General features: G+C 34.5%; 1 protein-coding gene across 1 annotated transcript in view; it reads right to left on the reverse strand.

Moving 5' to 3' along the window:
• GABRA1 (gamma-aminobutyric acid type A receptor alpha1 subunit) overlaps positions 1–27,322 on the reverse strand; it is a 66,781-nt gene that overhangs the window by 35,263 nt on the left and 4,196 nt on the right. Inside the window, exons 3-4 of the mRNA XM_027841890.1 lie at positions 9,604–9,671; positions 2,659–2,879 (exon numbers count right to left, since the gene is read on the reverse strand). Coding sequence (XP_027697691.1) covers positions 2,659–2,879; positions 9,604–9,671 — 289 coding nt within the window. The remainder of the gene's footprint in view (positions 1–2,658; positions 2,880–9,603; positions 9,672–27,322) is intronic.

The following is a 27,322-nucleotide window of genomic DNA, read 5'->3' on the forward strand; positions in this document are numbered from 1 at the left end:
GAAGAAGAAGAAGAAGAAGAAGAAGAAGAAGAAGAAGAAGAAGAAGATAATCACAAAAGGGAAGACATTGGTAGCTGGAGGAACTGGGGAAGGTCTTCTGTAGAAGATGGGATTTGAACTGAGCCCTGAAGAAATGGCCAGAGATTGCACTTCACTTGGCATAGACTTTGACAACCTAGGGATACTCCCATACTGCATTCTGTGATGAGGCAATAAAGGATGAGACAGATAGATGTCTTTATAAATGATATATAAAGATAAAGATAAATATGTATATACATATTTTATGTAAAAAGATCATCACACACATATATAATATATGTATACATATACATACATACATATATATATATATACGTATTTACACTAGACCTACAATATTATTAATGAAAGGAATCCCTTATAAAGAAATTCCTTCTACTAGTGCAGGTCAGTAAGTATTTTTTTTTATAGATCTGACTGGAGAGGTTAAGTAACTTGGCCAAGGTCATATAGCCAGTATATGACGACATGGAACTTAAACTGAGATCTTTGTGGTTCTACCCACACCATGCTATCTCTATGACTACACACACACACACACACATACACACATATGCATATACATATAACAAATAATTTTTTAAAATAACAACAATAAATGTCTTTTGTTTTCTACCACCATTCCTTCATGAGAAAAGCATCCAATTTCTCATTATGTATAGTTTACAAAGTATGGTTTCATGATTTGGAGATCACTTTGCACTAATTGGTTTACAAAGGCAAGTACAAGTGTGCATGTATTGGGGGCATAGTGGGAGGGTCAGCAGAAAGAAGAATTGCATTCAGCTCTTTTGATTTTCTTGGAGATGCCTTTCAATTCCCTTTAATATTTAGATATAACATCTTTGCCCCACTTCTGCCCTCAGAAATTTCCCTTAACTCCAAACACATATATATATACACACATACACATTAATATATATCCAGTAATTTATTGGGGTAAATCAAGAATGATGTTCTGATCATGATACCTCAGTGAATAGGAACAACCAGCCTTTTTATTTACCTGTTAATTGCCTGATTCAGAGAAAAACATACAAAAAAAAGAAAACTTGACTTCAACCCAAATCTATTATCTTTGTTGTTTGGGAACATGGTTTCAAGCAATTATTAAACCTTAGTTTTCACTAAGAACAACAAAAAAGATAATAGATAACCTAAGAAGTTTCCTGTAATGTGTTTTGACTTATACCTAGGCTTTGTGTAATCTACTAAATGAAATTACATGTATTTCCCAAACCTATCTTATCCACTGATATTTGAAGGGCACAGAGTCTTTAATACATTTGAAGAGAATGATTGTGAATGTCTAATACCATGAGATCATCATAACCTCAGTTAAAAGAGTAAATTATTATGGCACCAATGAATATAGTCACTAAGTTTTCAAGGTTACTTTCAAACTTCCAAAGATATTACAATGGTAATAGGATGCATCATGTCCTGGAGCAATCAAATATCATCAATTAGCAAAGGGCAGTTAGAAATTTAGCTAACAGAAGGAACATAGTTATTTTTTTTTTGTAATGAGAAAAATTGCACATATTCATAGTGATCAATCTTGAAAAAAAGGTAAAGATACAAAAAATCCCAAAGCAGCAAACTGACAGCTGGGCAGTGAAAAGATTAGCACGGGATTTGGTTAACCAGTAACAAAGCTTTAAGGCCAGCATTTTGAACATAAACAGATCATGTCTGGAATATTTGGCAAAATCTCCCCACACATGGCCAATTGTCCCCCTATTTCTTTCTTTCTGTTGTGTGTTTTTTAACATTGGAACCCACACACTTGCACCAATTCAAGCCAGCTGGGACTAATATCGAAAGCAGCTTTTCAAATATTTTTGAATCTCAGTAAATGGAGATCCAGGATTGGCAGTACTCTAAAGGCAAAATATAATTCTACCTCCATGACAAAACATGCCAAATGAGCACAGAATTTGCTTTCATTACCTTTTTACATCAAGGGAGAAATTACATGACTCTAGTTGCCAAATTTGGGGCTAATTCACAAATAGAAAACCCTTTTCAAGCTATCAGTAAATGGAACAATTGCTTTCTCATAAGTAACATAGTTCTCTATGATTTAAAATTTCCAATGCTTATTTTCCCTTAAAACAAATTGTACAGATTATATGAATAATGTTTATGTATGTACATTATTTGTTGTCAATGGAATGGGGGCAATGAGTTTTTTGTTCGTGTATTCCATCCATTTACAGTCTTCAGAGATTCCTCAGAAGGATTTCAAAAGGTAAAGGAGACTTTCTTTTCTTACAACCAATAAATATGACTTTAAACTGTCCTTTAAAATATACAGTTCTTGTTACCTATGTCATTCGTTAATTTTTCAGATGTCCTTTCTGTTTTGTTTTGTTTTGCTCTTTCTTTATCAGAGGTAATACTTTCATTCTAGTAACCATTTTACTTATAAACCAACATTGAATTCATATCTTGTGAAGTTGCAGAAATCTAAGAAACACCAAGGTAAAGGGAAAAATCAAAGGAAATAGAAAACACTTTAAATTGAAGTGGGTTGGCTCCAATGGGAAGTAGAATAATAGAGACAGGAGAGAAACATATTCACTGGTAGATGCCCAGAGAGTTGGCTCTTACCTCATGGTATACAGCAGGGTACCATCCTCGGTAATGCGAAGCAGCTTGTTTGGCATGGTCATATTGTGGGCCACAGATTTCTTCCCATTGTGAAAGAAGGTATCAGGAGTCCAAATTTTACTTGCCATTAGGTTATTTAACCGAAGAACAGTCATAGGCCCTTTGAATTTGAGTCTCTCATCCTTCCAGCTTTGGCGGAAAAATACATCTATTGTATATTCCTAAACAAATTTGGAAAATAATTAAAAAGTTTGATGGGCTATGTTTTGTACTGCAAAACAACTTATGATTTTTAAACACCATCGAGACTGAAGAATAACCAGTTTTTATTATAGTTTTTCAGAGAAAGCTCATTTTAATTTTGTTATTTTGGTGATCAAACATTATTGGTGTCATCATCATGATATTAACTGGTAGCTTTGCTTGTGCATGCTTGTATTAGAAGAAATTATATTGGAGGAAAAGTGGGAAATTATTCATTAAAACAATAACAGAAAGATCAACTGTGATATCTGAGGACTACAATATTTCTATTTGTTTTGTATTCATCTATAGATGATGTTACAACTTTCTCTACAAGAAAGAGATGTTTGTTTAAATGGTATTAAAAAAGAACAGCAAAAAATAAAACAGGAAACTGTATTGAGCAATATAATAATATGCGTATATATTGCTCATATATTGGGCTTTAAGATCTATTCAGCAATATATAAATAATCTCATTTGATCTTTGAAAAATTACGTGAAGGATGTGCTTGGACTCTTTGATTCACCCATTTAATAGAAGAAGAAACTGAGGTTCAAGAGATTAAGTAAGTTGTCCGGAGTCACACAGCTAACTAGAATGACAAAATTCAAGCCCAGTTTTTCCTGAATCAAAATCCAACACACTAGCCACTTAGTGCATTGGCTCTTTATAAATCATTCTTTCAAAGAAATAGATATTAAAACAAAGACAAGCATTAAATATGAAATAATAAACTTGGAGGGGATTTTCAGATTTTTATTTTAGCCATTCCTTTGTTAGGTCAACAACTAAATCATTCTAGACATATGAAGTGCTATTGCACTATTATTTCAAGCCTCATCTCTGCTACAATTTTACTTTTGTTCCTTTTCATTCTCTACTCAGTGGGAAAATACATTTTATTCCCTATCAAACTAGTGTCTGTATGTGGAAAAAGATATGGAGGACTTGGAGGAAAGGAAGACCTCTGTCTGCTAGTTTATTGTTCAATAAACAAAAGATATCTGTGAGATACATAAGATATATGTATGTAAAAGTAATGTGAGAAGCTCATTATCATTCTTTACCATATGAGGCCACCTTAGAATATATTTGAACAAACATTCCATTTTACTTGACAGTAGCTAGAACCAAACATCTATTAATCCTCAAACAAGCAATAGGACTTACCAGTACTTGAAACTGAAAAGGTTAATGTCCCCTTACAGTATTTGCTATCCTCATGCTGAATTTAGAACTAAAAGTCTTGCCCTTAAACATCCTTCATGAACACCAATATTAGCATTTCCCAAAGCGGAATGTAGGCAACCCAAGAAACACCATGGTGCTGTGTAAATTGTCTGCTTCCTCATTAAAGAGCCAAATATAAAGGATGCTACAAATAAGTTTTCCTTTTTCTCATTTTTCTTTCTCAATACAAAACAAAGCAATACCTGTCTTTGACTATGTTAAGGTGTTTCACTATGAATACTTCAGTCTACAGGACCCAGAAAGAACAAAGGAATGACGATATCATTATTGTGATGTAAAAGCAATTGTGTAAAGGTAAAAGTCCTAGACTTGGGAGTCAGCAGAGATACGGGTTTAAATCCTTCCTCAGATACTTATGGAAATGAATGATCACAGACAAATTACCTAAAATCATGATGGCTAAAATTAAAAGTTTCCAATGTCACTATAAAGATACAGTGGTCAAAGAGGGAGAGTTATCCAATCTGTATAAACTGCGAACAAAAAAGACATGATAAAACACCCCTAGGACATGTAATAAGTTCTAATTTTCCTACGCTATTTTTAAACTATATTTGCAATTTTAATGGTGTGGGGATCACCAGGAGCTTTATTTACTAATGTACATAGACCACTTCTCTGTAACTTAAATCTGATAGTCACCTTACCATTTATTAATAAGTTACTAAGTGCCAGGCTCTTGGTCAAAGAGTTGGAGATAAAATGAAAGGCAAAAAACTAGCCCTTGTCCTTAAGGAGTTCACAATCTAATGCAGGAGACAACATGTAAATAATTAAATCACTACGTACAAATAAGATATGTGTATAGATATAGATATAGATATAGATATGTGTTTATATAGTTAAGCACCAGAACTAGATATGGGAGATGAATCTCTAAGATTAAGAAGGACTGGGAAAGGCTTTTTGAACACAGTGAAACGTTAGCAGAAATTTGAAGGAAGCCAGGGAAACAAGGAGGCAGCAATGAGGAAGGAGAGCCTCTAGGCATGTGGAATAGGCAGTGAAAATGACCAGAGGCAGGATATGCAGTGTCTTGTGTGAGAACAGCAAAGAGGCTATTGTCATTCCATCACAGAGTACATAGAGGGGAATAAAGTTTGAGAAAGCTGGGGGGGAAAAAAACAGAATTTTGCCTGGGGCACTGGGAGGTTAAATGACTTACTTGGGGTCAAACAGACAATATGTATAAAAGGCAGGACTTGAACTCTGGAAGTCTTTATTCAGAGTTTAGTTATCTATACATTATATCATCCTGCCTCACACATATGCATGTAAATAAATATTTCTTGATTTAATAGTAGTACTAGTAGTTGTAGTAATAATAGTGGTAATTAGGCATTTTAGGTAATATCTCTCACATTATCTATGAATAGACAACACTCTTTAAATTGACTTTTGAGACTCCATCAGAAGGCCTGAATATATTATCTGTATGTCGGTCACTGGTGATCCAAGAATTCTGACACAGTAGAAAAGACTATCAGAGCTGGTTTTGGAGTTCAGTCTCAACATTTTACTGATGAGGAAACTGAGGCTTAGAGATTTGAAGTCTAGATCCAGTAATTTGACAGCACTTAAAGAAGCAGTTGATTACAGGCTTCTGTTCAGTCTTTATGTCAATATCTTTTCAGATTTTTCAAAGCTAAGTGAAAATATTGCTACTGTGCTACTATTCTATAATTCCTAACTTTACAAACTTTTCTTTTCACATTTTGACCCTCACAACTTCATATGTATATGCACATACATATACATATGCATTATATACCTGCGTATTTGAGAATGCATAGCAGATTTTTAAAAATGTTGAGTAGGAAAAAATCCATTTTGTTTAGAGCAGTAAAAGAAGGTTGCTGGCAGGAAAGAGGGTGATGAGGAGGAGAGAAGGTGGTAACAGGAAGGGTATGCAAGAGAACTGCAGACAAAGATGGAATGCCAAGAAGCCCACATTAAGCTTCACAGTTTCAGCCCACGTAACTGGATGGAATTTCTCACCAAGAAATCTTGTTTTATGGAATGTGTCCTAGAAAAATATCACCTTACTTTGTAGACATAGAGTAAAATCCTTTATGATTCTAAATAAATACTGTAATTATTTCAGCATTCCAGCATGTAACTTCTATTCTCATCTGTGTTCTTCTACATAATACATTTTAAACACTATGGAAAAAACGACTTCATTTGATGGAGCTCTCTGAATATTTCTGTCTGAGGCCAGGGCTCTGGGAATTGGCTTCCTGATTACCATTTAGTGGCTTATAAAATAATTTCAAGGAGCTGTCCTAATTGTTTTTGTCCCAAATGAAAGCAGGCTGCCTTGGTTTTATGATAAATTTTTAGAAATCAGCTTCTCATGGAAATATATAGGAGAGTTTTTTTTTTTCCTTAGTTAAAAATAGTTTCATTTGGGCTGTGACATTCTGTCTTGATTGGATTTCCAGAACAGTCCCATTACTCTGAGGTTTGTTGCTTACCACTGAATGAATGTCTTGGCTGGATTCTCCATGATGTCACTCCAACGATGATCAAATGATTTAGCTGCTCAGACTGTATTTTACTACATATTCACCACTAACTACATGTGGCAAATTGATCGCAAACCTATGGTTAATTGCTCAGCTGTCTAAGGAGGAATATTAGTCATTTTCTGGCTTTAAATACACAAAACAGGACAGACTTCCCTTGACTTGGCCCACCCACTTCAGTACTTCTGATGTTTAACAAGAGTGTATGAGGTTAATGGGACAATTGAAGAGCTATAGGCTGTAAAGCATTAAAATCACATTGTATGCCATATTTCTAAGAGGCACCATTAATCTAAGTTCAAAATAAATGTGTGTATGGGGCTGTATAAAACCTTCATCAAAAAAATTCTGTTTAAAAAATTTACGATATTGTGTACAAAGGATGGTTACTAACAGACTGTGGGTAACAATACAACCTATCCTCATTCCTAAAAAGTGAGTCTCAAAGTCCCTGTCCCATATAATTTGAGCAACTGAAAAAATAGCATCATTTTAAAATAATATAATTAATAGCTAGAATCTAGCTACTACTTTAAAGTTTCTAAACTGAGGTCTTCCTGATTGCAGGACTATTGCACTAGAGATGTTAAACTCACAGCCCACAGGCGAGCTGCCTGCAAAACTCCAGAGCACTGATGGAAACAAATTAAAATGGAATTGGAACTGTTTAACAAAATACATAAAAATTCAATATGACATGCATAATGTTGATTTGTAGTTTTCTAAGTCATTATGTGGTCTGCAGGGATCTATTTCTTTTTGAGATTGAGATCACTGCACTATAGCACCTACCTGCCTAGAAAGGCTAACATATAAATAGCATTAAAAGATAATACTGGTTGGAGGTTTTGAGGTATGGCAAGACATAAATATAAGACCTCACACCTAAGTTACAAAATAAATGAATATTTATCAAGTTTCCCTCTATGTTCAGCCTATTGTAGGAACTGGGCTTTGTAAGGCTCAGAGGAGAAAGATAGAAAAAGAGTTTGGTTTCTGACATCTAATGTAGCTGAAGAGAAGAGACATAGATTTGAAACTACTTAAGAAAAAAGTAGAATATGATATGCGTACTCAAGCATTAAATTATGTGCTAAGTCCTCAGAATTCAAGCCTGGAATTGGCCAGTCTAGGGCTAAATCATGAAGGAAGAATAGAGTTTGAATCGATGAGGAGAAATAGAAAGGAACTTACATAGGTAGAAAGGAATGGACAACAGCATGTACACAGCAATAAACATGGTTTTGGTGCATGACAATGTAGATACAGCCCAAATGGGATTAAAAGGTTTGTGTTGGGTTTGTGGTGAGAAATAATGCTGAGGAGAGAAGATAAAATTAGATGAAGGGTCTTGAATTTTCAAGACAAGGAGTTTGGAATGGGTCTATTATTCATTTGGGTATAATCATGGTTTCTTAAATAGAGGGAGGATAAGATGGAGATGGTATTTTAAGAAGATTGTGATGATTATATGGGCAAAATTTTTTAACAGAATGCCTTTTTTATCTGACCAATAAGGTGAACTGATAGATAACATGAGTTACATGAGAAATGAATATAGCTGCAAAAGTGACCTTTTAAAATTCATTCCTTTATACATTGCTTGTTTTGCTGCTAACTTTAAAAAAGTAATTTTTAAAAACTGAATTTGACCTATTAATAAGGTTATTATTAGATAAAGACAGTAGCATTTTGCCCTATTTCTAGTACTTAGGCTGATGCTAGAAGCAGCACTGCACGCACTGTGTTAAGATGAACAAACAGACATTTTAGAAACTAGATCACAGATCTAGATTATAGATCCTTCTTAAAAATTAATCTCATTGCGTGCCTCCAGGGACTCTATGGGAAACTGCTTTATCCTGCGGCTTGGTCATAGCAAGAATTTTGGTACCAAACAAAGAAATTTGAGAGTACATTCTAATTCCAATTGTGAGGGCAATCTGTCGTCAATTGAACACTAGACCTGATTTAACTAAACTAGTTTGCTAATATATGAGTGTCTCTTTCTTTCCCTCAATATTCCATGCACTGTGATTCCAAAGACTTGTGACTGATTGAAGAAGACAATTTTGCCCCATGAGAAGCCAACTATTCTTTGGTCATAGGTAGAAGAATATTTTCCAGGTAGAATTCCACAAATGAGTTCTCAAGTTCCCTTTGTATGTGCTTTACAATACGCACTTGGCTTAAAAAATAGTTCCAGCTTTGACTAGAATGAAGAATATATATATAATTAATGTAAATGGGGTTGTGAAAAATCACATACCTGTCTCCATTTGCTTCTCATTCATGAATTTACTCTCAACAGTCCCCGTCACAGTTGATGCATTGGTTTCTCCTTGGTACAAAATCTTGTACTGCTCTCTGCCTCCTCTTTTATCAAATGTTCACTGGTTACATTCTTATTTTTTTTTCTGTCCAGAGTAGTTTCATCAACTTCGCTTTTGATTATTGTTAGATACCAGGCTATAATCTAGGTGCATCAGAACTCATCATCCTTTAATCAACATCGTCTTCTTTACCAAAACTAAAGTTAATAACTTATTCTTTTCCTAGCAATCCAGCAACCAGAACCATGTTGTGATTTGAAAATGAGCACTGTAATATTCTAAAGGATTAAGTGGCTGGCATTTTTTTTTCAGTATGCCATAGTATAGTATGCATATCCTATAATTCTTTATTGAAATCACAGAAGCTGATAATTTAAATACCCTTGAATGCAGCCATTGCTAAGAACAATCACTGACTATATAGCTTGGCATTTTGGGGGAGGTGAAAAGTTTAAAAATAGATGCTTGTATCAAGCTACTGAAACCTAGTCCTCATGCTCTAAGTTTTCTTCCCCCTTCCCCCATCTCTAAGGAATTTTTTAAAAAGAAGCCACATCAATAAATGCAGAGCTGCAGTGTCACTCACCATATCATGGTCTGAGACGGGTCCAAAGCTGGTGACGAAGATATCAGTCTTCACTTCAGTTACACGCTCTGATGAAGCAGGAAATTGGGACAGTGAGTGTCTATCAACAATTCTCATTAGATCTCCCCACCACAAGCTCACACCCAAATGGGAAATTTATGGCCTTTGATTAGCTATTTCTAAAATTGGTCTGCAGTGTAGTCTTGATAATTTACTGCTTACACAGGAAATTTCACAGTTGATATTTTCAGCAAAGAAGAAAGTTGAAATATGCCACTTTGAGAGACAGTATAGTATTTTGCTAAATGTATAGAAATTCTTGGTGAGGACTCCATTCATTTCCATTATTGTCTAATCAATTATTTATTAATGGACAAACATGCTCTTACTAATTATACAAAAAATCTCATATTATAGTCAAAATAAATCATGGTAAGCATTTTTTTCAATTTTTATTGCTACCATCTGTTTATCACCCATATTTCTGAATATATCTCTCCTCACTGCACTAGCCAGAAGATCATCCCTTGCAATAAAGAATGAAAAAAGAGGGGGAAAAAGTTCAGCAAATTAAACCAAGCCATCAACTGACCCTGATAGCATATACAAAGTTCCAACCTAGTACCTCACCTCTTCAAAGAAGAGAGGGAGGAACATTTTCACATTTTTTAAACATTGGCTATCCTTAATCATTACAATTATAGTGTATCCAGTTCTGCTTTGCTATTTCTTTCAGTTGAAGATTTATATGGTTTAGTGTTAGACTCCTTACACATTGATCCACATTCTCTTGCCATTTGTTTAATTCTCTGGAGATATGTTCTACACGTCTGGGAACTTTATTCTCTTTAACACAATGTTGCAATTTATCAATGCCTGTTTTTTATGCACTTGGTTGTATCCAAATGATCCAAATTATTCCTTGAGAAAATCTGCCTTAACTTCTTCTGGTGTCTTCAAAGTTGGTAACAAATAATACACACATTATGGCATACAAACTGTTAATTTAATAGAAAACATTTCAAATTCAAGTTGATTTTATTTTATTGGCCTTTGGTGACATATATCTCAACCAATAAATGGAACTTTATTGCAGTTTTGTGACACTTCTGAACATCAACAATGACATTTCCTAAGAAGTAGAAGTAGAAGAAATATAGTGTTGTTTACATGAAAGAAAAAGTTGGCAAAGTACTTGAAAATCATGTGCCTGTGCATAATGATTACACAATATTCATACTTTATCAGCAATCACAATTCAGTATGTCAATTGTTTGTTAAAATAACTATGCATCTGACATAGAATGCAAAAATGGAATGCTAAGAACAAATTACCATTTAATTTCATATATATTATTTATAATATTAATATGTGATATGTGGATATAACATTAATATCTAGCATAATAATATATTACAGATAATGGCTATCTTTAATCTTTTTTTTTTCTTACTGGACCATGTATAGCAAATTTCTGGAGAAAAATTCCCTAATAGAATCACGTAATTTAGTTCAATTTGATGAAATTCCAGGAATATGTAGGTAGTATATACAAACTACTATGCTGGGTCCTGGGGATCTGCAGGTAAAAATAAGACAGTCTTTTCTCTCAAAAAAATTATGTTCTATCACAGAGACGAAAAGTACACACAAATGAGTAGAGTACCCAGAAAACTGAGAGAAGAAGAGAGCAACAGCAATGAAAGACTCCATTGGGAAGATGCCACTTGAGTGAAGTCTTGCAGGAAGAAAAAGGATTCTGAGAGGCAGAGATGGGAGAATCTGGTGCAGCTTTGTAATTGAGTATATGCACAGAGGCAGGAGAATATTGAACTCAATACATTTTTGACATTCCTGTTTGGTTGGACCATAAAGTCTTTGAAGGAGAGTTATATGCAGTTAAGCTGAAAAAAAAAATGTATTGACAGATTATGGAGTCTTAAATGCCACAGTAAGTATTATGTGCTGTAACCTAAATTCAGTGATGAATAAAGAAGCTTGTGAGCAAGAGAGGATATGGTCATAGCTGTACCTTAGAATGATATCTTAGCAATGGTGTGTTTTAAATTGTAGAGGAAAGACACAAAAATCAGGGAGAACAAATAGGAGGCTATAAAATTTGTCTAGGAAAGAGATGCTTAGGGTGTGATTTAGGTTTGTGACTATTTTGTTATGGTAAAATTGAAGACTTGTCAACTAACTCAATTTGGCATGTTAAGGGAGAGAATAGATTCTAGGTATAGAGCAAGAAATATATTGTCAGATATAGTCACTGCTTTGAGTAACTTTATATATTTTCTTATAAGGGAAGAGTCTGTGGAGGAAGTTCAGAGGTCTAGGAAAGTGACAACAGTAATAAAAATGTCAAAAATATTTATCATTTTTAAAAAAAGAATCAATGATTACTTCAAGGCTACAAGATGTAGATACATAAGAAAAAATACTTTTTTCAAATGGCAAAAAAACCAGATTTTGTAAATAATTCAACAGGTGGCCTTTACAGTATATTTGCAACCTCTTAAAAACTATCTAATATAATTGAGTCCAGGAAAATTCAAAGTTTCTCTTCATTTCTAGCTCTTGCTGAATTGCCTCTGAAAAACATAAACATGGGGTAACCAAAGAAAATGGGATTGTTACTTGATCATACCAGTCTTTCTGATTCCAGATAATCAGATTAGATTTGGAAGCAAAATTGTGATCTCATCCAACACTCCTAACAACATCAGTCTGAGATGTCATCCTGGTCTTACTGTCCAGTCTCATACTAGAATGATGGTTTAGTTGAGCTACATTATTGTTTCTTGAATTCAAAATAGACTCAATCAAAAACTTATCCTATGCTAGAATAATTTCAGAAGAGATTCGATATTGAAAATTACCTTGAGGAGAAAATGTTTTTATTCAATTCTATCAGAACTTTGATTTGATCAGTGAAATTATCATCCATCATATCTTTAACATAATGGATATACATTTATAGTTGTCCTGAAAGTACCATTCTCTCATGGTACATGACAGACTTTCAAATATTTGCCATCTTTTTATTCTTAAGTGGTTATACAATAGAAAGAATTCTTCATCGAAAAGAACAAGAGGTGATTAATTGATGTCTTCATTTTTATCTAGATAAACAAATATAGATAAACAAACATTAAAGCACCATATGCATGCTAACCAATATTTCATTATTATATTTTGCCATTATTACAGATACATTGAAAAAGGAAGTTATCCAATATTCATGTAGATCTTACAATGACTGGAACTTCCAATTTAGCATTTGACTAATTATGTGATTCAATTTTGCTTTGTTTCTAAGTCTGAAAGCCAGTACTGTCTTAGATAGTATAAGTACTAGTTAAGACAAAGTGATGTGTATGGGCTGGAGATGATGGTGATCTTTGTCAGCTTTTATTTTTGAAGGATAAACTTCAAAAAGAAGATTGACTTATATGCATTTTATGAACACAGCTGGCTTATTGATCTCTGTCTACACAGCTGCACATACCAGGCAACTTGAGGTAGATGCATTGATCTGTCTATTGTCATTAATTATATTACTCAGAGTGAAATTTAATATCTGTACTTTGTGGTAGCCCCAAGGGTTATATGGGAAGTAATTAATTCCATTAACAGTTCATTCCCAAATGTTTGAGTATCTGAGATTTATTAGCTTCCACAATGATTTAATGCTCAAAATAAACAAGGAGGCCACTGTCTCAAATAACATAGGTACATGAAAAAATTCCAACCACAAAGAGCCTGGATGACTTTATTAAGAATGGTTTATACCAAATTAAATTCATTCCCTTTATAGGTGGGTTTCTGGAAGTAAGCTTATGGAAGATCTTGCCTAATTTTCATTCAGACTCAAGGTCTGTTCTTAAGGACAAATTGCAGTGAATAGGATAAATAACAGGATGGTTGAAAGAGTGTTAATTGAATGGACATACTCAAAGAGTAATCATCAGTATTTAAATGACAACTTGAACTTTTGTTCAATGTTCCAATATCAAGTTTAATTGTGATATACTATTGCATATACATCCAATTGAGTTAGTCTCTGGGTATATGTTTATCAGCAAGAGTGCATGTGTGTTTCTAGGTAGTATGACATAGTAGATTGAGAAATAGAAATCTGGCCTCAGAATCAGGAAAACTTTGTTTCAAGTCCTACTTTTGATATACACATTGGTTGCTTGTCCTTGGTCAAGTAATCTCTCTAAGAACGTATGTCATATGTATGATGGGTATCAAATTGCTTGCCTTCTCAATGAATGGGAGAGACACTTTAGGAAGGAAGAAAATTTGGAGCTTAAATTTTTAAAATATACTATTAATTTTTTAAAGAAATAAAGACTATAATTACAGAATAGGTGCTTATCTGCACTGGTCTAAGAAATTTTCTCATCCTGGAGTTGCCTATATAAATGGAATGTGAGTTCCCACATTTGCACTGGGAACTCATAACACTAATAAAATTACATTGCTTAAAAAGGGGGCATGGGGTTAGGCAGAGCCAAGATGGTGGAGTAAAGGCAGGGACTCACCAGGAATCTCACCCAAACCTCTCCAAATACATTAAATAATGACTTTAAACAAATTCTAGAGAGGCTGAACCCACAAAAAGATGGAGTGAAGCAATTTTTCAGCCCAAGACAACTTAACAGGTTGGCAGGGTGCACTAGGATGAGAGAGGAGCACAGTCCAGTGCAGATTGCACTAGTGCAGACTGGGCCCCAGGAAACCTGGAGCAGGCCTTGGGCTAACTGAATCAGTGGCAACAGTGACAGTTTTTAGACCTCCCAGCCCACAGACAGTAAGGGGGTTGGGCAACTGGTCAGAAGGAGATTTATAGGGGTCCCTTTGCTGGTACCAGGGACAGGACTCTGTTGCATTGCTTAGATATGGATTACAGTCCTGGGTCTCAGTCCCAGGGCAAGCAAGAGTACTAGCACACTAAAGCTCACAGCCACAAGGGAGCAGGGACCCTGGTCACCGTCGCAGAATGGAAAGAGTACTTGTGGTCACTCATAGTGCACAGTACAGGAAAGTAGGAAAAACACTTCTGCCTAGATCAGGGGTGGGGAACCTATGGCCTTGAGGCCACATGTGACCTTCTAGGTCCATGGATGGGACCTTTTGATTCAGTCCAAGTTTTACAGGGGACAAATCCTTTTATTAAGGGGGTTTGTTATGTGCAGTTTGGATTCAGTCAAAGGGCCACAATTGAGGACCTAGAAAGCCACATGTGGCCTTGAGGTCATGGTTCCCCACCCCTGGCCTAGATCATACCACATTGGAAAAACCAAAAAATTACAGGTCCCTAGAATTAACTATGAAAACAACTGCACAAAAAAAAAACCCTAAAGTTTGGGATAGTGCCCTCTCCACTTCGGAAGAGAGACCCACTTTAGCATATAGTTAAGAATCAAGAAAAAGAAATAGGCTGGGAAAATGAACAAACAACAGAAAAAAAATTCTGACCATAGAAACTTCCTATGGTGATCAAAACACACACTCAGAAGAAGACAACAAAGTCAAAATTCCTGCATCCAAAACCTCAAAGAAAAATATGAATTTGTGTTAGGCCATGGAAGAGCTCAGAAAGGTTTTAATAAAAACAAATAAGAGAGATAGAGGAAAAATTAGGAAGAGAAATGAGAGTGATGCAAGAAAATCACGAAAAAAGAGTCAATACCATGATAAAGGAGGCACAAAAAATACTGAAGAAAATAACACCTTAAAAAAAAAAACCAGAATACACTAAATGGTAAAAGAGTCACAAAAATACAATGAAGAGAAGAATTACTTGAAAACCAGAATTGGCCAAATGGAAATATATATACATACACAAAAATTCACTGAAGAGAACAACTCCTTAAAAAGTAGAATTGGCCAAAGGGAAAAGGGAGTACAAAAGCACTTTGAAGAAAATAATTCCTTAAATGTTAGAATTAAACAAGTGGAAGCTAATTATTTTATGGACATCAAGAAACAATCAAACAAAATCATAAGAATGAAAAAAATAGAAGATGTGAAATCTCATTAAAAAAAAACAACCTGGAAAATAGATCCAGGAGAAATAATTTAAGAATTATTGGACTACCTGAAAGACATGATTTAAAAAAGAGCCTAGACATCACATTTCAAGAAATTATCAAGGAAAACTGCCCTGATATTTGAGAACCAAAGGGTAAAGTAGACATTGAAAGAATCCACAAATAACCTCCTGAAAGAGGTCCCAAAATGAAAACTGCCAGGAATATTATAGCCAAATTCCAGACCTCCCTCATAATGGAGAAAATACTGCAAGCAACCATAAAGAAGCAATTCAAATATCATGGAACCACAGTCAAGATAACAAAAGATTTAGCAGCTTCTACATTAAAGGATTGACGGACTTGGAAAATGATATTCTAGAGAGCAAATGAGCTAGGATGGCAACCAAGAATCACCTAGCCAGCAAAACTGAGTATAATTCTTCAGGGGGGAAAATTGACATTCAATAAAAGAGAGAACTTTCAAACATTCCTAATGAAAAGACCAAAGCTGAATAGAAAATTTGACTTTCAAATATAAGATGCAAAAGGAGCACTAAAAAGTAGCCAGGAAAGAAATCACAAGGGATTCAATAAGGTTAAACTGTTTATATTCCCACATAGGAAAATGATATTCATAACGCCTAAAAACTTTTTCATAATTAGGACAGTTAGAAAGATTATACATAGACAGAAAGCAGAGGTATGAGTTGAATGTAATGGTTGATTATCTAAAAATCTAAATTAAGGGATAAGAAAAAAAGAATGCTCTGGGAGAAGTGGAACAGAGAGGCAGAAGGGAGTAAATTATTTGAGAAAGAGATTTTACAGTGGAGGGGGAAATCAGGGAAGCAGGGAGGGAAGCACACGAACCTTACTCTTGTTGGAATTGGCTCAAAGAGGGATTAATATAGACAATAAGTTGGGTGTAGAAATCTATCTCACCATACAGAAAAGAAGGAAGGGGAGGGGATAAGAGAATGAGGGGAGCTGATAGAAGGGAGGGCAGTTTGGGGGAGGTAAAAGTGAGAAGCAAAACACTTTCTAAAAATATTTTAATTGATTTATTTATTTTTAGTTTTCAACATTCACTTCCACAAGATTTTCAGTTCCAAATTTTCTCCCCATCTTACCCCTCCCCCCATGCCAAGATGGCATGCATTCTTAATATCACTTCCCCTAATTTGTCCTCCCTTCTACCACCACCCCCCTTCTCTTATCCCCTTCCATTTCTATTTACCTGTAAGGTAGTATAGATTTTGATACCCCATTGCCTGTATATCTTATTTCCCAATTGCATGTAAAAACAATTTTTTTAATATTTGTTTTTAAAACTTTGCATTCCAGATTCTCTCCCTTCCTCCCTGCCCACCTATTCTCATTGAGAAGGCAAGCAACTCAATACAGGTTATACATGTGTAGTCATGCAAAATACTTCTATAGTAGTCATATTGTGAAAAACTAACTATATTTCCCTTCATCCTATCCCACTCCCCATTTATTCTATTCTCTCCTTTGACCCTGTCCCTTCTCAAAAGTGTTTGCTTCTGATTACCCTGTCCCCTAATCTGCCCTCTCCTGTATCATCCCCTGCTCTCTTGTCCCCTTCCCCCCCCCCATTTTCTTGTAGGGTAAGACAGATTTTCATACCCATTTGAGTGTGTATGTTATTCCCTTCTTCAGCCAAATCCTACCTTCCCCCATTTCCCTTCCACTGTAAAAGCCTTTTCTTGTCTGCTTTATATAAGATAATTTACCCCATTCTAGCTCTCCCTTTCTCCTTCTCCCTATATAATCCTCTCACCCCTTAATTTTATTCTCTAGATATCACCCCTTCATCTTCAACTCACTCTGTGCCTCCCATCTACCTACCTACCTATCTATCTATCTATCTATCTATCTATCTATCTATCTATCTATCTATCTATCTATACATACATACATACATACATATAATTTTTCCCTCCAATTACCCTAATACTGACAAAGGACTCATGAATTATAAATATCTTTTCATGCAAGAAAGTAAACAGTCTTGTTTTACTTGAGTCTTGTATTTGAAAGTCAAATTTTCTATTCAGCTCTGGTCTTTTCATCAAGAATGCTTGAAAGTCCTCTATTTCACTGAACATCCATTTTTTCCCCCTGAAGGACTATACTCAGTTTTGCTGGGTTAGGTGATTCTTGGTTGTAATTCTATCTCCTTTGCCCTCCCAAGTATTTTATTCCATGCCCTGCAGTCCTTTAATGTAGAAGCTGCTAAATCTGGTGTTATCCTGATTGTGTTTCCACAATACTTGAATTGTTTCTTTCTGTCTGCTTGCAATATTTTCTCCTTGACCTGGGAACTCTGGAATTTGGCTACAATATTCCTAGGAATTTTCCTTTGGAGATCTCTTTCAGGAGGTGATCGGTGGATTCTTTCAATTTTATTTTGCTCTCTGGTTCTAAAATACCAGGGCAGTTTTTCTTGATAATTTCTTGAAAGATGATGTCTAGGCTCTTTTTTTGATCATGGCTTTCAGATAGTCCAATAATTTTTAAATTATCTCTCCTGGATCTATTTTCCTGGTCAATTGTTTTTCCAATGAGAGATTTCACATTGTTTTCTATTTTTTTTCATTCTTTTGGATTTGTTTTACAGTGTCTTGATTTCTCATAAAGTGACTATCTTCCAACTGCTCCATTCTAATTTTTAAGGAAGTATTTTCTTCAGTAAGCTTTTGGACTTCCTTTTCCATTTGACCAATGTTGCTTTTGAAGGCATTCTCCTCCTCATTGGTTTTTTGGACCTCTTTTGGCATTTGGGTTAGGCTATTTTTTAAGGTGGTAGTTTCTTCATTATTTTTTTAGGTCTCCTTTAGCAAGCTGTTGATTTGTTTTTCATGATTTTCTTGCATCACTCTCATTTTTCTTCCCAGTTTTTCCTCTACTTCTCTTACTTGTTTCTCAAACTCCTTTTTGAGCTCTTCCATTGCCTGAGACTGATTCATATTTTTCTTGGAGGCTTTGGATGTAGGAGCTTTGACTGTGTTGTCTTCTTCTGGTTGTATGTTTTGATCTTCTTTGTTACCAAAGAAAGATTCTATGGTCTAACTTTCTTTTGTGCCTTTGTTTGTTCATGATCACAGCCAATTATTTCAGTTTTAAACTCTTTGTTAATATAGGTGTCTGCTTCCAGTGGGGAGAATGTACTGTCCCAAGCTTCAGGGGTTTTGTGCAGCTCTTTTCAGCGATACTTCTAGAGACCTGCAAATTTTCAGTTCTTTCAAGGTGGTATGATAAGGGGTGAGGTGTTTACTCCTTTCCTGGCCTGTGCTATGGTCTATGAGTGATCACCAGTATTCTTTTCTGCCTTAGAACTGTGAGGAGGATTTCCTCTCCACCACCACTACATGCTCCACCACTCCAGCACTCCTCCTTGCCCCAGGACCACCAGCCAGAACTGTGATCCTGATCCAAGCAGAGACAAAGAAAGAGAATCCTGCCTCAGCACCAGCAAAGAGATGCCTGCAATCCCTTTCTGATCAGCCACTCCCTCTGTCTGTGGCCAGAGAGCCCTAGAAGTAGCTGCTGCTCTATAGTCTGTTCTGTGACTGGGACTGGACCAAGCTCCTCTCTCACCATGGTCCAACAGATCTTTCCTACTGACCTTTTAAGTTGTCTTTGATGTTTGTGTGTTGAGAAGTCTGGAAACCACCATAGCTTCCCTTGATTCAATCTCTTGAGAACTGCTCCAGGTTCACTGAGGCCTGGTCTTTGCCTGCACATTCATGCTGAACTGCACTCCTCTCCCAGCTGGCACAATAGACCTTTCCAAATTAACTATCCAAGTTGTCCTGGACTAGAAATTTGTTTCACTCTGTCTTTTTATGGGTTCTGCTGCTCTAGAATTTGTTTAGAGCCATTTTTACAGGTATTTGGAGGGGTTTGAGGGAGAGCTCAAGCAGGTCACTGCTTTTACTCCACCATATTGAATCCACCCCTCCAAAACACTTTTGAGAATGGACAGGAGTGTAAAAGGACAGAGAAAGAGAGTAGGATAAACAGGGAGAGCATAGGATAGAGGGATATATGTAGTTGATAATCATTACTGTGAAAAAAAATCACAGTGAGTTTTGCTAATAAATACTTCATTACTCAAATATATAGAAAATGGAGTCAAATTTGTAGAACTAAGAGTCATTACTCAATTGATAAATGGTCAAAGGATGTAAACAAGCAGTTTTAAGACAAAGTAATCAAAGCTATCTATAGTCATATAAAATGCACTAAATCAATATTGATGAGAGAAATGCAAAATGAAACAACTCTGACCTACTACCTCATACCTGTCAGGTAGCTAATATGACAGAAAAGGAAAAAGACAAGTCTTGGAAAGGATGTGGGAAAATTAAAACACTAATGCACTATTGATGAAGTTGTATATTGATTCAACCATTCTTGAGAGTAATTTGGAACTGTGCACAAAGGGCTATAAAACCACACATACCTTCGACCAAGCGATACTACTACTTGATCTGTATCCCAAAGATATAAAAAAAAACAAAACAAAAACAAAAAGGACCTGTGTGTACAAAAATATTTTTAACAGTTCTTTTAGTGGTGGCAAAGAATTGAAAATTGAGAGGATGTTCATCAGTTGGGGAATGGTTGAACATGTTGTATGTGATTGTGATGGAATATTATAGTGTTTTAAGAAATGATGAGCAGGATGCTCTCAGAAAAATCATGGAAAGACTTACATGACCTGATGCTGAATGAAATGAGCAGAATCAGGAGAACATTGTACACAGTAACAGCAATATTGTATGATGATCTACTATGAATAACTTAGCTATTCTCAGCAATACAATGACCAAGCCAATTTTGTAGGACTTAACAATGAAAGGTCCTATCCATCTCCAGAGAAAGAAATGGTAGAATCCAAATGCAGATAAAAGATATTGTTTTTCTTTACCTTCTTGTGTTTTTGTCTGTTTTCTTTCACACAATGACATACATGGAAATGTGTTTTGCATGAGTGCACGTGTATAACCTATGTCAAATTGCTTGCCTTCTCAATAAGGAGGGGGAGGGAAAGGAGGAAGAGAATTTGAAACTTAGAATTTGAAGGATAAAAAAGTAATGTTGGAATTGTTTTTATGTGTAATTGGAAAATAATAAAATATTAAGATTAAAGAAGTAGGGTGCTTTGTCTATCATTCTGGGCATATATCTACTATAAAATGTGTGTAATATACCATAGCCTAATAGTATATTACTAATAATGTGAATATATGTGTAAAACACACACATAATGTACATGAAATATGTGCATATATGTATATGTGTATATACATATAAAAACAAAATATAATGTAGGCCTATGAATTTTCTGATGAGTAGAGGATATAGTAAGAACAGTGTCTCTATGCTCAGTAACTGAGAGTCTTAGCTTGGAAGGATTACAAATGAGTGTGGTTTTAGGAAAGAGGGAAGATAAGTACTTATACCAATGTCCTTTGTGACTTAGCTGATTATAAGTAATCTAATATTACTAAGATAGATATATCTTGGTGCAAAATTTAAGAGGAAATCAGGAAGTCTCCAACCTAAAAAATCCTTTTCCTACCATGTAGTGAGAGCTAGTCATTTCACAATTAGAAGTAAAAGGAGAGCTAATACTTTGGTGTGAATGAATTGCAGTCAAAACATAAATTATAATTTCATACTATTTCCTTCTTTGAGGAAATTTTCTTTTGAACAAATCAGATAACTGGAAAATTCTGTGACTTGAAATACAGAGCATAAATACCAGGGAAGGTAGGATTAGGTGAAGAGAAACATGAAAGCCTTTTGCCTTTGACCTTCTGTTATTTATTGATTTTTTTATTGGGCATACTCTTTATAATATCTTTACTAAGGATGACATGGTCCCATAGTTTCATTTAATAGGAGGTAGAATCTTTGGTGTATACATAGAATGAAGCGATTAGAAAAAGGAAAGGAGAGGCATTAACTACTATAGTCTACTGTGAGGAAACAGGTCATTGAGCTTCCAATTAATGACTGTTCCTTGGAAATAATATTCGAAATATATGAAAGAAAGTCAAAAATAAAATCATTGTCATTCCTTATTTTTTCAAGGATGACAGATCATGATTACAACTTGGCTTCCATACATTGACAGAGTGTGGCAATCACTCCCAAGGGAGGTTGTCTTTTTTAGTCACCCTGGCTGTGAGAAATGACTATGGTATGGGTATGGAAAACTGTTCTCATGTGAAAAGGTCATATGGGTGATTGTGTCTGATATCCACAGCATTTGTTTCCCATTGCACAAGCTCTAATTTTTAACTTTTATGGAACTGTATCAATGGTTCTGCTTAATCTTGGAAGCTCTTTGGAATTGATCAGACAGATGGCTTAAAAATTAAAAATGATAAGGGCAAGAGGTTTCTTAATGGGCCTGAGAATTCCTTAGAACTATCTAAAATGGAATAGATTGCATATTGAGGTAGTTTTCCAAAACTAACGGTATTTAACTGAATGTTAGTGTTCCCCTTATACAGATATTAGAGGGAACTATTTTTATAATAAGCAGAAAGGGCAGACCTGATAATCTCTAAAGTTTCCATCCAACAGCTATGTGCCACATACCTTGAGATAATGAACCAGAATTGTTTTAAGTTTTACATTTTTCTATGCTTTATTACTTCTTCATGAAAAATAAAGGTCATAATATCTTTAAAAATGTTTGCAGGATTAACATTCTCATGAATCATTTTCATAATTTTTAACCCTTTTATTTAAGAATATAATATATTTTTGATAATAAATTTAAGTAAAATTCTGTGGGAGAGGGCAAAATTGGGAACAGTTTCAAATATGGTGTCTCCAGTTTGGAGTTTCAAACTAATTCTCCTATTAAACAAAGAAATAATTAAGCACAAGTCCACCAATGTTCACAGACTTCTATACTCACTCAACCACACTTAGGGAAACGATGAAAAAAAAGTGGCTTAACACGAGCTTATTTTTTTTTTAAGAATTTTCATTGACCACAAATTCACCATGAATAAACAAGTGTTGCATGGGCTTCCAAGAAAGCTAATGTAATGATAGGATACATTTATAAAAGTAAATTTTCCTGAGCTTCCTGTCACTGGAAATTTTCAGGTTGGAGATGAATAATCACTTGTCACTTTATAAATGGGATTCTTGCATCAGGTAAGAACTTGAACTAGATCATCTCTGAGGATGCTTCCAATTCTAATATTCTTTAATTTATAATTCAGAGATGACACCTTCGGCCACCAAAAAACTTGGAAACTCCATATAACATGACATTTTAATACCCCAATGGTATATATTTGTACAAATTCAAAAAATGTTACTTTTCAACAGTATTAAAAAGCACTTCATTTTTGACCACATGAAGAAAACTCTAAATTATTTTCATTCTTCTTTCCATTTCACTCTTTCAGAGATGATCCTGACAAATTATGAGACTTTTGTGTTTGGAAAAAGAAGTAAAGAATACACCAAGATCTCATTAGGAATTTAAAGGAAATCAGAGTATGTTTTGAGGTAAGTACATGTCCAACTCAATATTCTTTACTTTCTACATCTACAACATATTCTTGATGATAATTAATTTATTGGATTATTATTCTGAAACACTCCAAACTCTTAATTCATGTAGACTGTACATAATAAGGCAGAAAGGAGATTTAGATGCTTTCAAAATATTTTCAGTAATAATTGTTCAAGTGAAAAGCAGGAGTCTTTGAGTTACTATGCAGAATATTCAGTTCACACACAAAGATCCCATCCTGTAAGAATTCCAGTTAATTCTTGTTCTCATACAGATTTTTTTCAAGATCATAAGAGATTTTTAAAACGTATGGGATGTGAATGACAAATTCTCGTCCTGGGTGACATAAGTCACATAATTTCTTCCCTAAGTCCCCACTTCTTACTTTCTGACATAAGTATAAAAGTTCCTTGAATTTAGGACAGACAAAACAAAAGATAAATATCTCCAAAGTCCAATGAAAAGCAGGAATATTTTATGTTTAGCTAAGAACTTTCTATTCAGTGATAGAATGTACTAGGGACAACTTCATAGTGGGTCCCCAAAGCAACTGGAATTATTAACAGGCTTACTACATTCATCAATTGCAGTTATACTTTTTCCCTCTCTCAGTCCTTCATGACACAGGAAGGTCAAGTTTCTAAATCACTGAGCTAAATGTTATGGTAGTATAGCCAATGATGAGAAAAAAAGACAAGTGATTTGTAAACCAGTAGTAGGTAATCTATAGAATATATGTTTCCCAGACAAAAATCTACCAAATGCAAATACTTGAAAAGATGCTCCAAGAAGTTGTGGGGAACCCACAACTCTTATATCCCTTTGAGAGTATATATTTCAGTCAAGGTTTGCCATAAATGACATTTGGGTTTGGGACATGTCAGGGCATTCAACGTATACAAAGCCATTAGTTTCTAAGAAGCTGCAATTTATGAAAATTTCTAACATCAGCAATCTTATACCTTGAAACAGCAAATTTAAATGTTTCAGGGTTTTATTTCTTTTAAATTAGCATCACCATTTTAATATATATTACTGCTTCATCTCTTATTTCATTTATTAAGGAGTTTACAAATCACCTCTCTCTCTCTCTCTTTCTCTCTCTCTCTCTTTCTCTTTCTCTCATCTATCTAATTTTAGTTACAATAGCACCTAGCACAATTGTCAGCCTAGATCTCCACATGCCATAATTACTAATTATATCTTAAGTCTTACTCCATGTCATTTTTATGTTTGATGAATATTCTTTTTCCTGGGGCATGTTGAAATTCATTTCATAATGAATATTATTGAATGACTTGCCCTCTTTGTGTCACTAGAAGTAGATATAAACATATGACAAAGTACACTATAGAAGAAAAGTATTAAATAAATTTAAAGTATTATAAAGATGATCTACTTCCATTGGATTTCATTATGATGTTTCACCATGTATTCAGCTGACTCTAGGTTCCTCAAAGTTCTGTCAGTATGCCATATGTTCTAGGCAGGTTCTACCAAGGTAGGGAGGCTTAGGCTATAGTCATGAAAACTTATCTTGTCTCTTATATGAAGACTAACTGAGTTAGTTTCTCACTGAGAGTGTCACCCCCAGAATATGACCATCAAGTCATATGTTTTGGTTATTGCAAGGATGATAGTGTGGTACAGTGCCATCTGGATAACTTCCAGTTCCTAATGGAAAACTAGTCTACAAACTTGCATATGACACTTACTCCCTAGGTCGTCACTTAAACTCCTTGACCTTCAGTCTACTCATATACAAAATGAGGGGTTTGGACTACATAGTCATTGGAGTCCTTGCCAGCTTTAGATCTATCATCCTATGAACACTACTAAGGCATGCCAAGGCAGTAATTTTCCAGTGAAGAAAACTCCTTAATAAATGAAATAAGAGATGAAGCAGTAATATATATTAAAATGGTGATGCTAATTTAAAAGAAATAAAACCCTGAAACATTTAAATTTGCTGTTTCAAGGTATAAGATTGCTGATGTTAGAAATTTTCATAAATTGCAGCTTCTTAGAAACTAATGGCTTTGTATACGTTGAATGCCCTGACATGTCCCAAACCCAAATGTCATTTATGGCAAACCTTGACTGAAATATATACTCTCAAAGGGATATAGAAAGTACAAGGTTTATTACTACTAATGCTTTCTCTATGACTCAAATTTGTCAATTTTAATAGCAATCCCCCCCTTTATGTGGTACATTTTAGATGGAAAAGTGGGTAAGAATTCAGACTTTTCTTTCTAATGAGTTTTATCACAAATGTCCATATACAATGCTTTCCCTAAAATGAGGCTTTTGAAGTCATGCTTAACAAGGAAAACAGGATTCATTGTTATTGTTCATCAAGTGCCTGCTTTTCATCATGTTCTACTTACTATACCATCCATGAAAAGAAAATACTGATTTAGATGTTTTGTCTGTGTTTAATAAACTATTCCTTCTGTTCTGTCAGAATCTGTCCCAATTTCCTTTACTGTTTAAACTGTTTAGCTAAAAGCAACTGTTCATCTTGGTTTAGACACAACAAAGTTATTTCTTTGGAAGGGTCTCCTCTTGCTCTATGTACTTGAAAATCAATTACCTAGTTTGTTTCTTTACCTTTGCAACCCCCAAAACAGGCCCCTTCCATGGAGAATCATGCATTTAAAGGATAAGGCAATTATGAAAACAATATATTGTATCTACAAGAAATTTAAATAAAAATATTACATTTGTAAGTCATTTATAAATAGCATTAATTATTTTGGCATCTTAACCACAATATGGTCAACTACTATTTTTGCAAATAATAAAGTATATAATAGTGATGTTAACAAGTTAGGATTATTAAAATCTATCTAATATTCAAGGTTTTAGAAAACAAAAACTTATAAACCTCTTCTTTAAAAAAATACTCTACATTTTTTAAACTTAACATTCAGTGGAAAATGTACATAAATACCATAAATGATATAAATAGTATTAAGTTGTAAAAATCTTAGAAATGATTTATTTAACTATGTCAGGGTCCAAGATAGCTTCCATTGTTTTCAATTCATAACACATTCCAAGTTTTGATGAAAAATGCTCTAGGTAGGGTGAGGATGAACCACATATTAGAGATGGAAATTAATGAAGGAATCTCATTGACTTGCATATCATCATGTTTAAAGATATTTCCTTTGTATATTACAGTATCATATTGACTACTTATTCTTGTAACTACACTTCGTCTCTGTAATCTTTGAATCATGCGTTATAAGAGTCTATTTCACAGTGGATTATTACTGAAAGATGCACTAATGAAGACCTAATGAATATTTATTTTGGAGCCAATCCAAATGTTTACATGAAAGTAGATAAACTTTGACACACCTTGTATACTGTCTCTATTTTTTTTCTCATTCTTTTGTATGTGGACTCAAATTTTAATTGGCAATTATTTCAATTACAGATTGAAGAAGGATACTTAAGTGAATGCTAAAAGAAGTACCACTTAATTAAAATATGAAAGTACGTTTCATAGAAGAAATATTTGAATTTAATAGGAAAAGACAACTAATGAGATTTTTGACATATTCTTGACTTGTGGCTTTGACAAGGTAGTCCCCTCAGGCCTTCTGAAATCATAATGGCATTTGGCAGCCATCACAGTAGTCCTATAACACTCTCAAGTGACTTACCTCCTCCAAAGAATAAGGAAACTTCAGGTGAAGGGATCAAGTTCAGCATTAATATCAAAATCAAATCCTTAAACATTTGAAACTAAGTAGCACTAGACCACCTGATATTTGCCATCTTTGCCTCAGTATTTAACACAGTGTTTGTTATTTCATGGAATGGCTTAAGAACTTGAATTATACATTCTATTCTCAAATGTAATTATGATTTCTTTTAGATGCAACACATACATCAATATTTCAAGTATTCCTAATTCCATATCTTTCATTACAAGCTCCATTTATCCAAAAGCTAAACTCTCTGTGTGTTAATGAATCATCCTTATGAATTGCTTTAGTTAAAGCAATGTATCAGTTGGTGGTCCACTTTTTGTTGATAAGCCATCTCAAATTTAGCTAGGCTTCTCCTAAGATAGCAAGT

The sequence above is a fragment of the Vombatus ursinus genome, unplaced genomic scaffold (assembly GCF_900497805.2).
Source record: "Vombatus ursinus unplaced genomic scaffold, bare-nosed wombat genome assembly UNPS02014863.1, whole genome shotgun sequence".
In the NCBI taxonomy this organism is placed as follows: Eukaryota; Metazoa; Chordata; class Mammalia; order Diprotodontia; family Vombatidae; genus Vombatus; species Vombatus ursinus.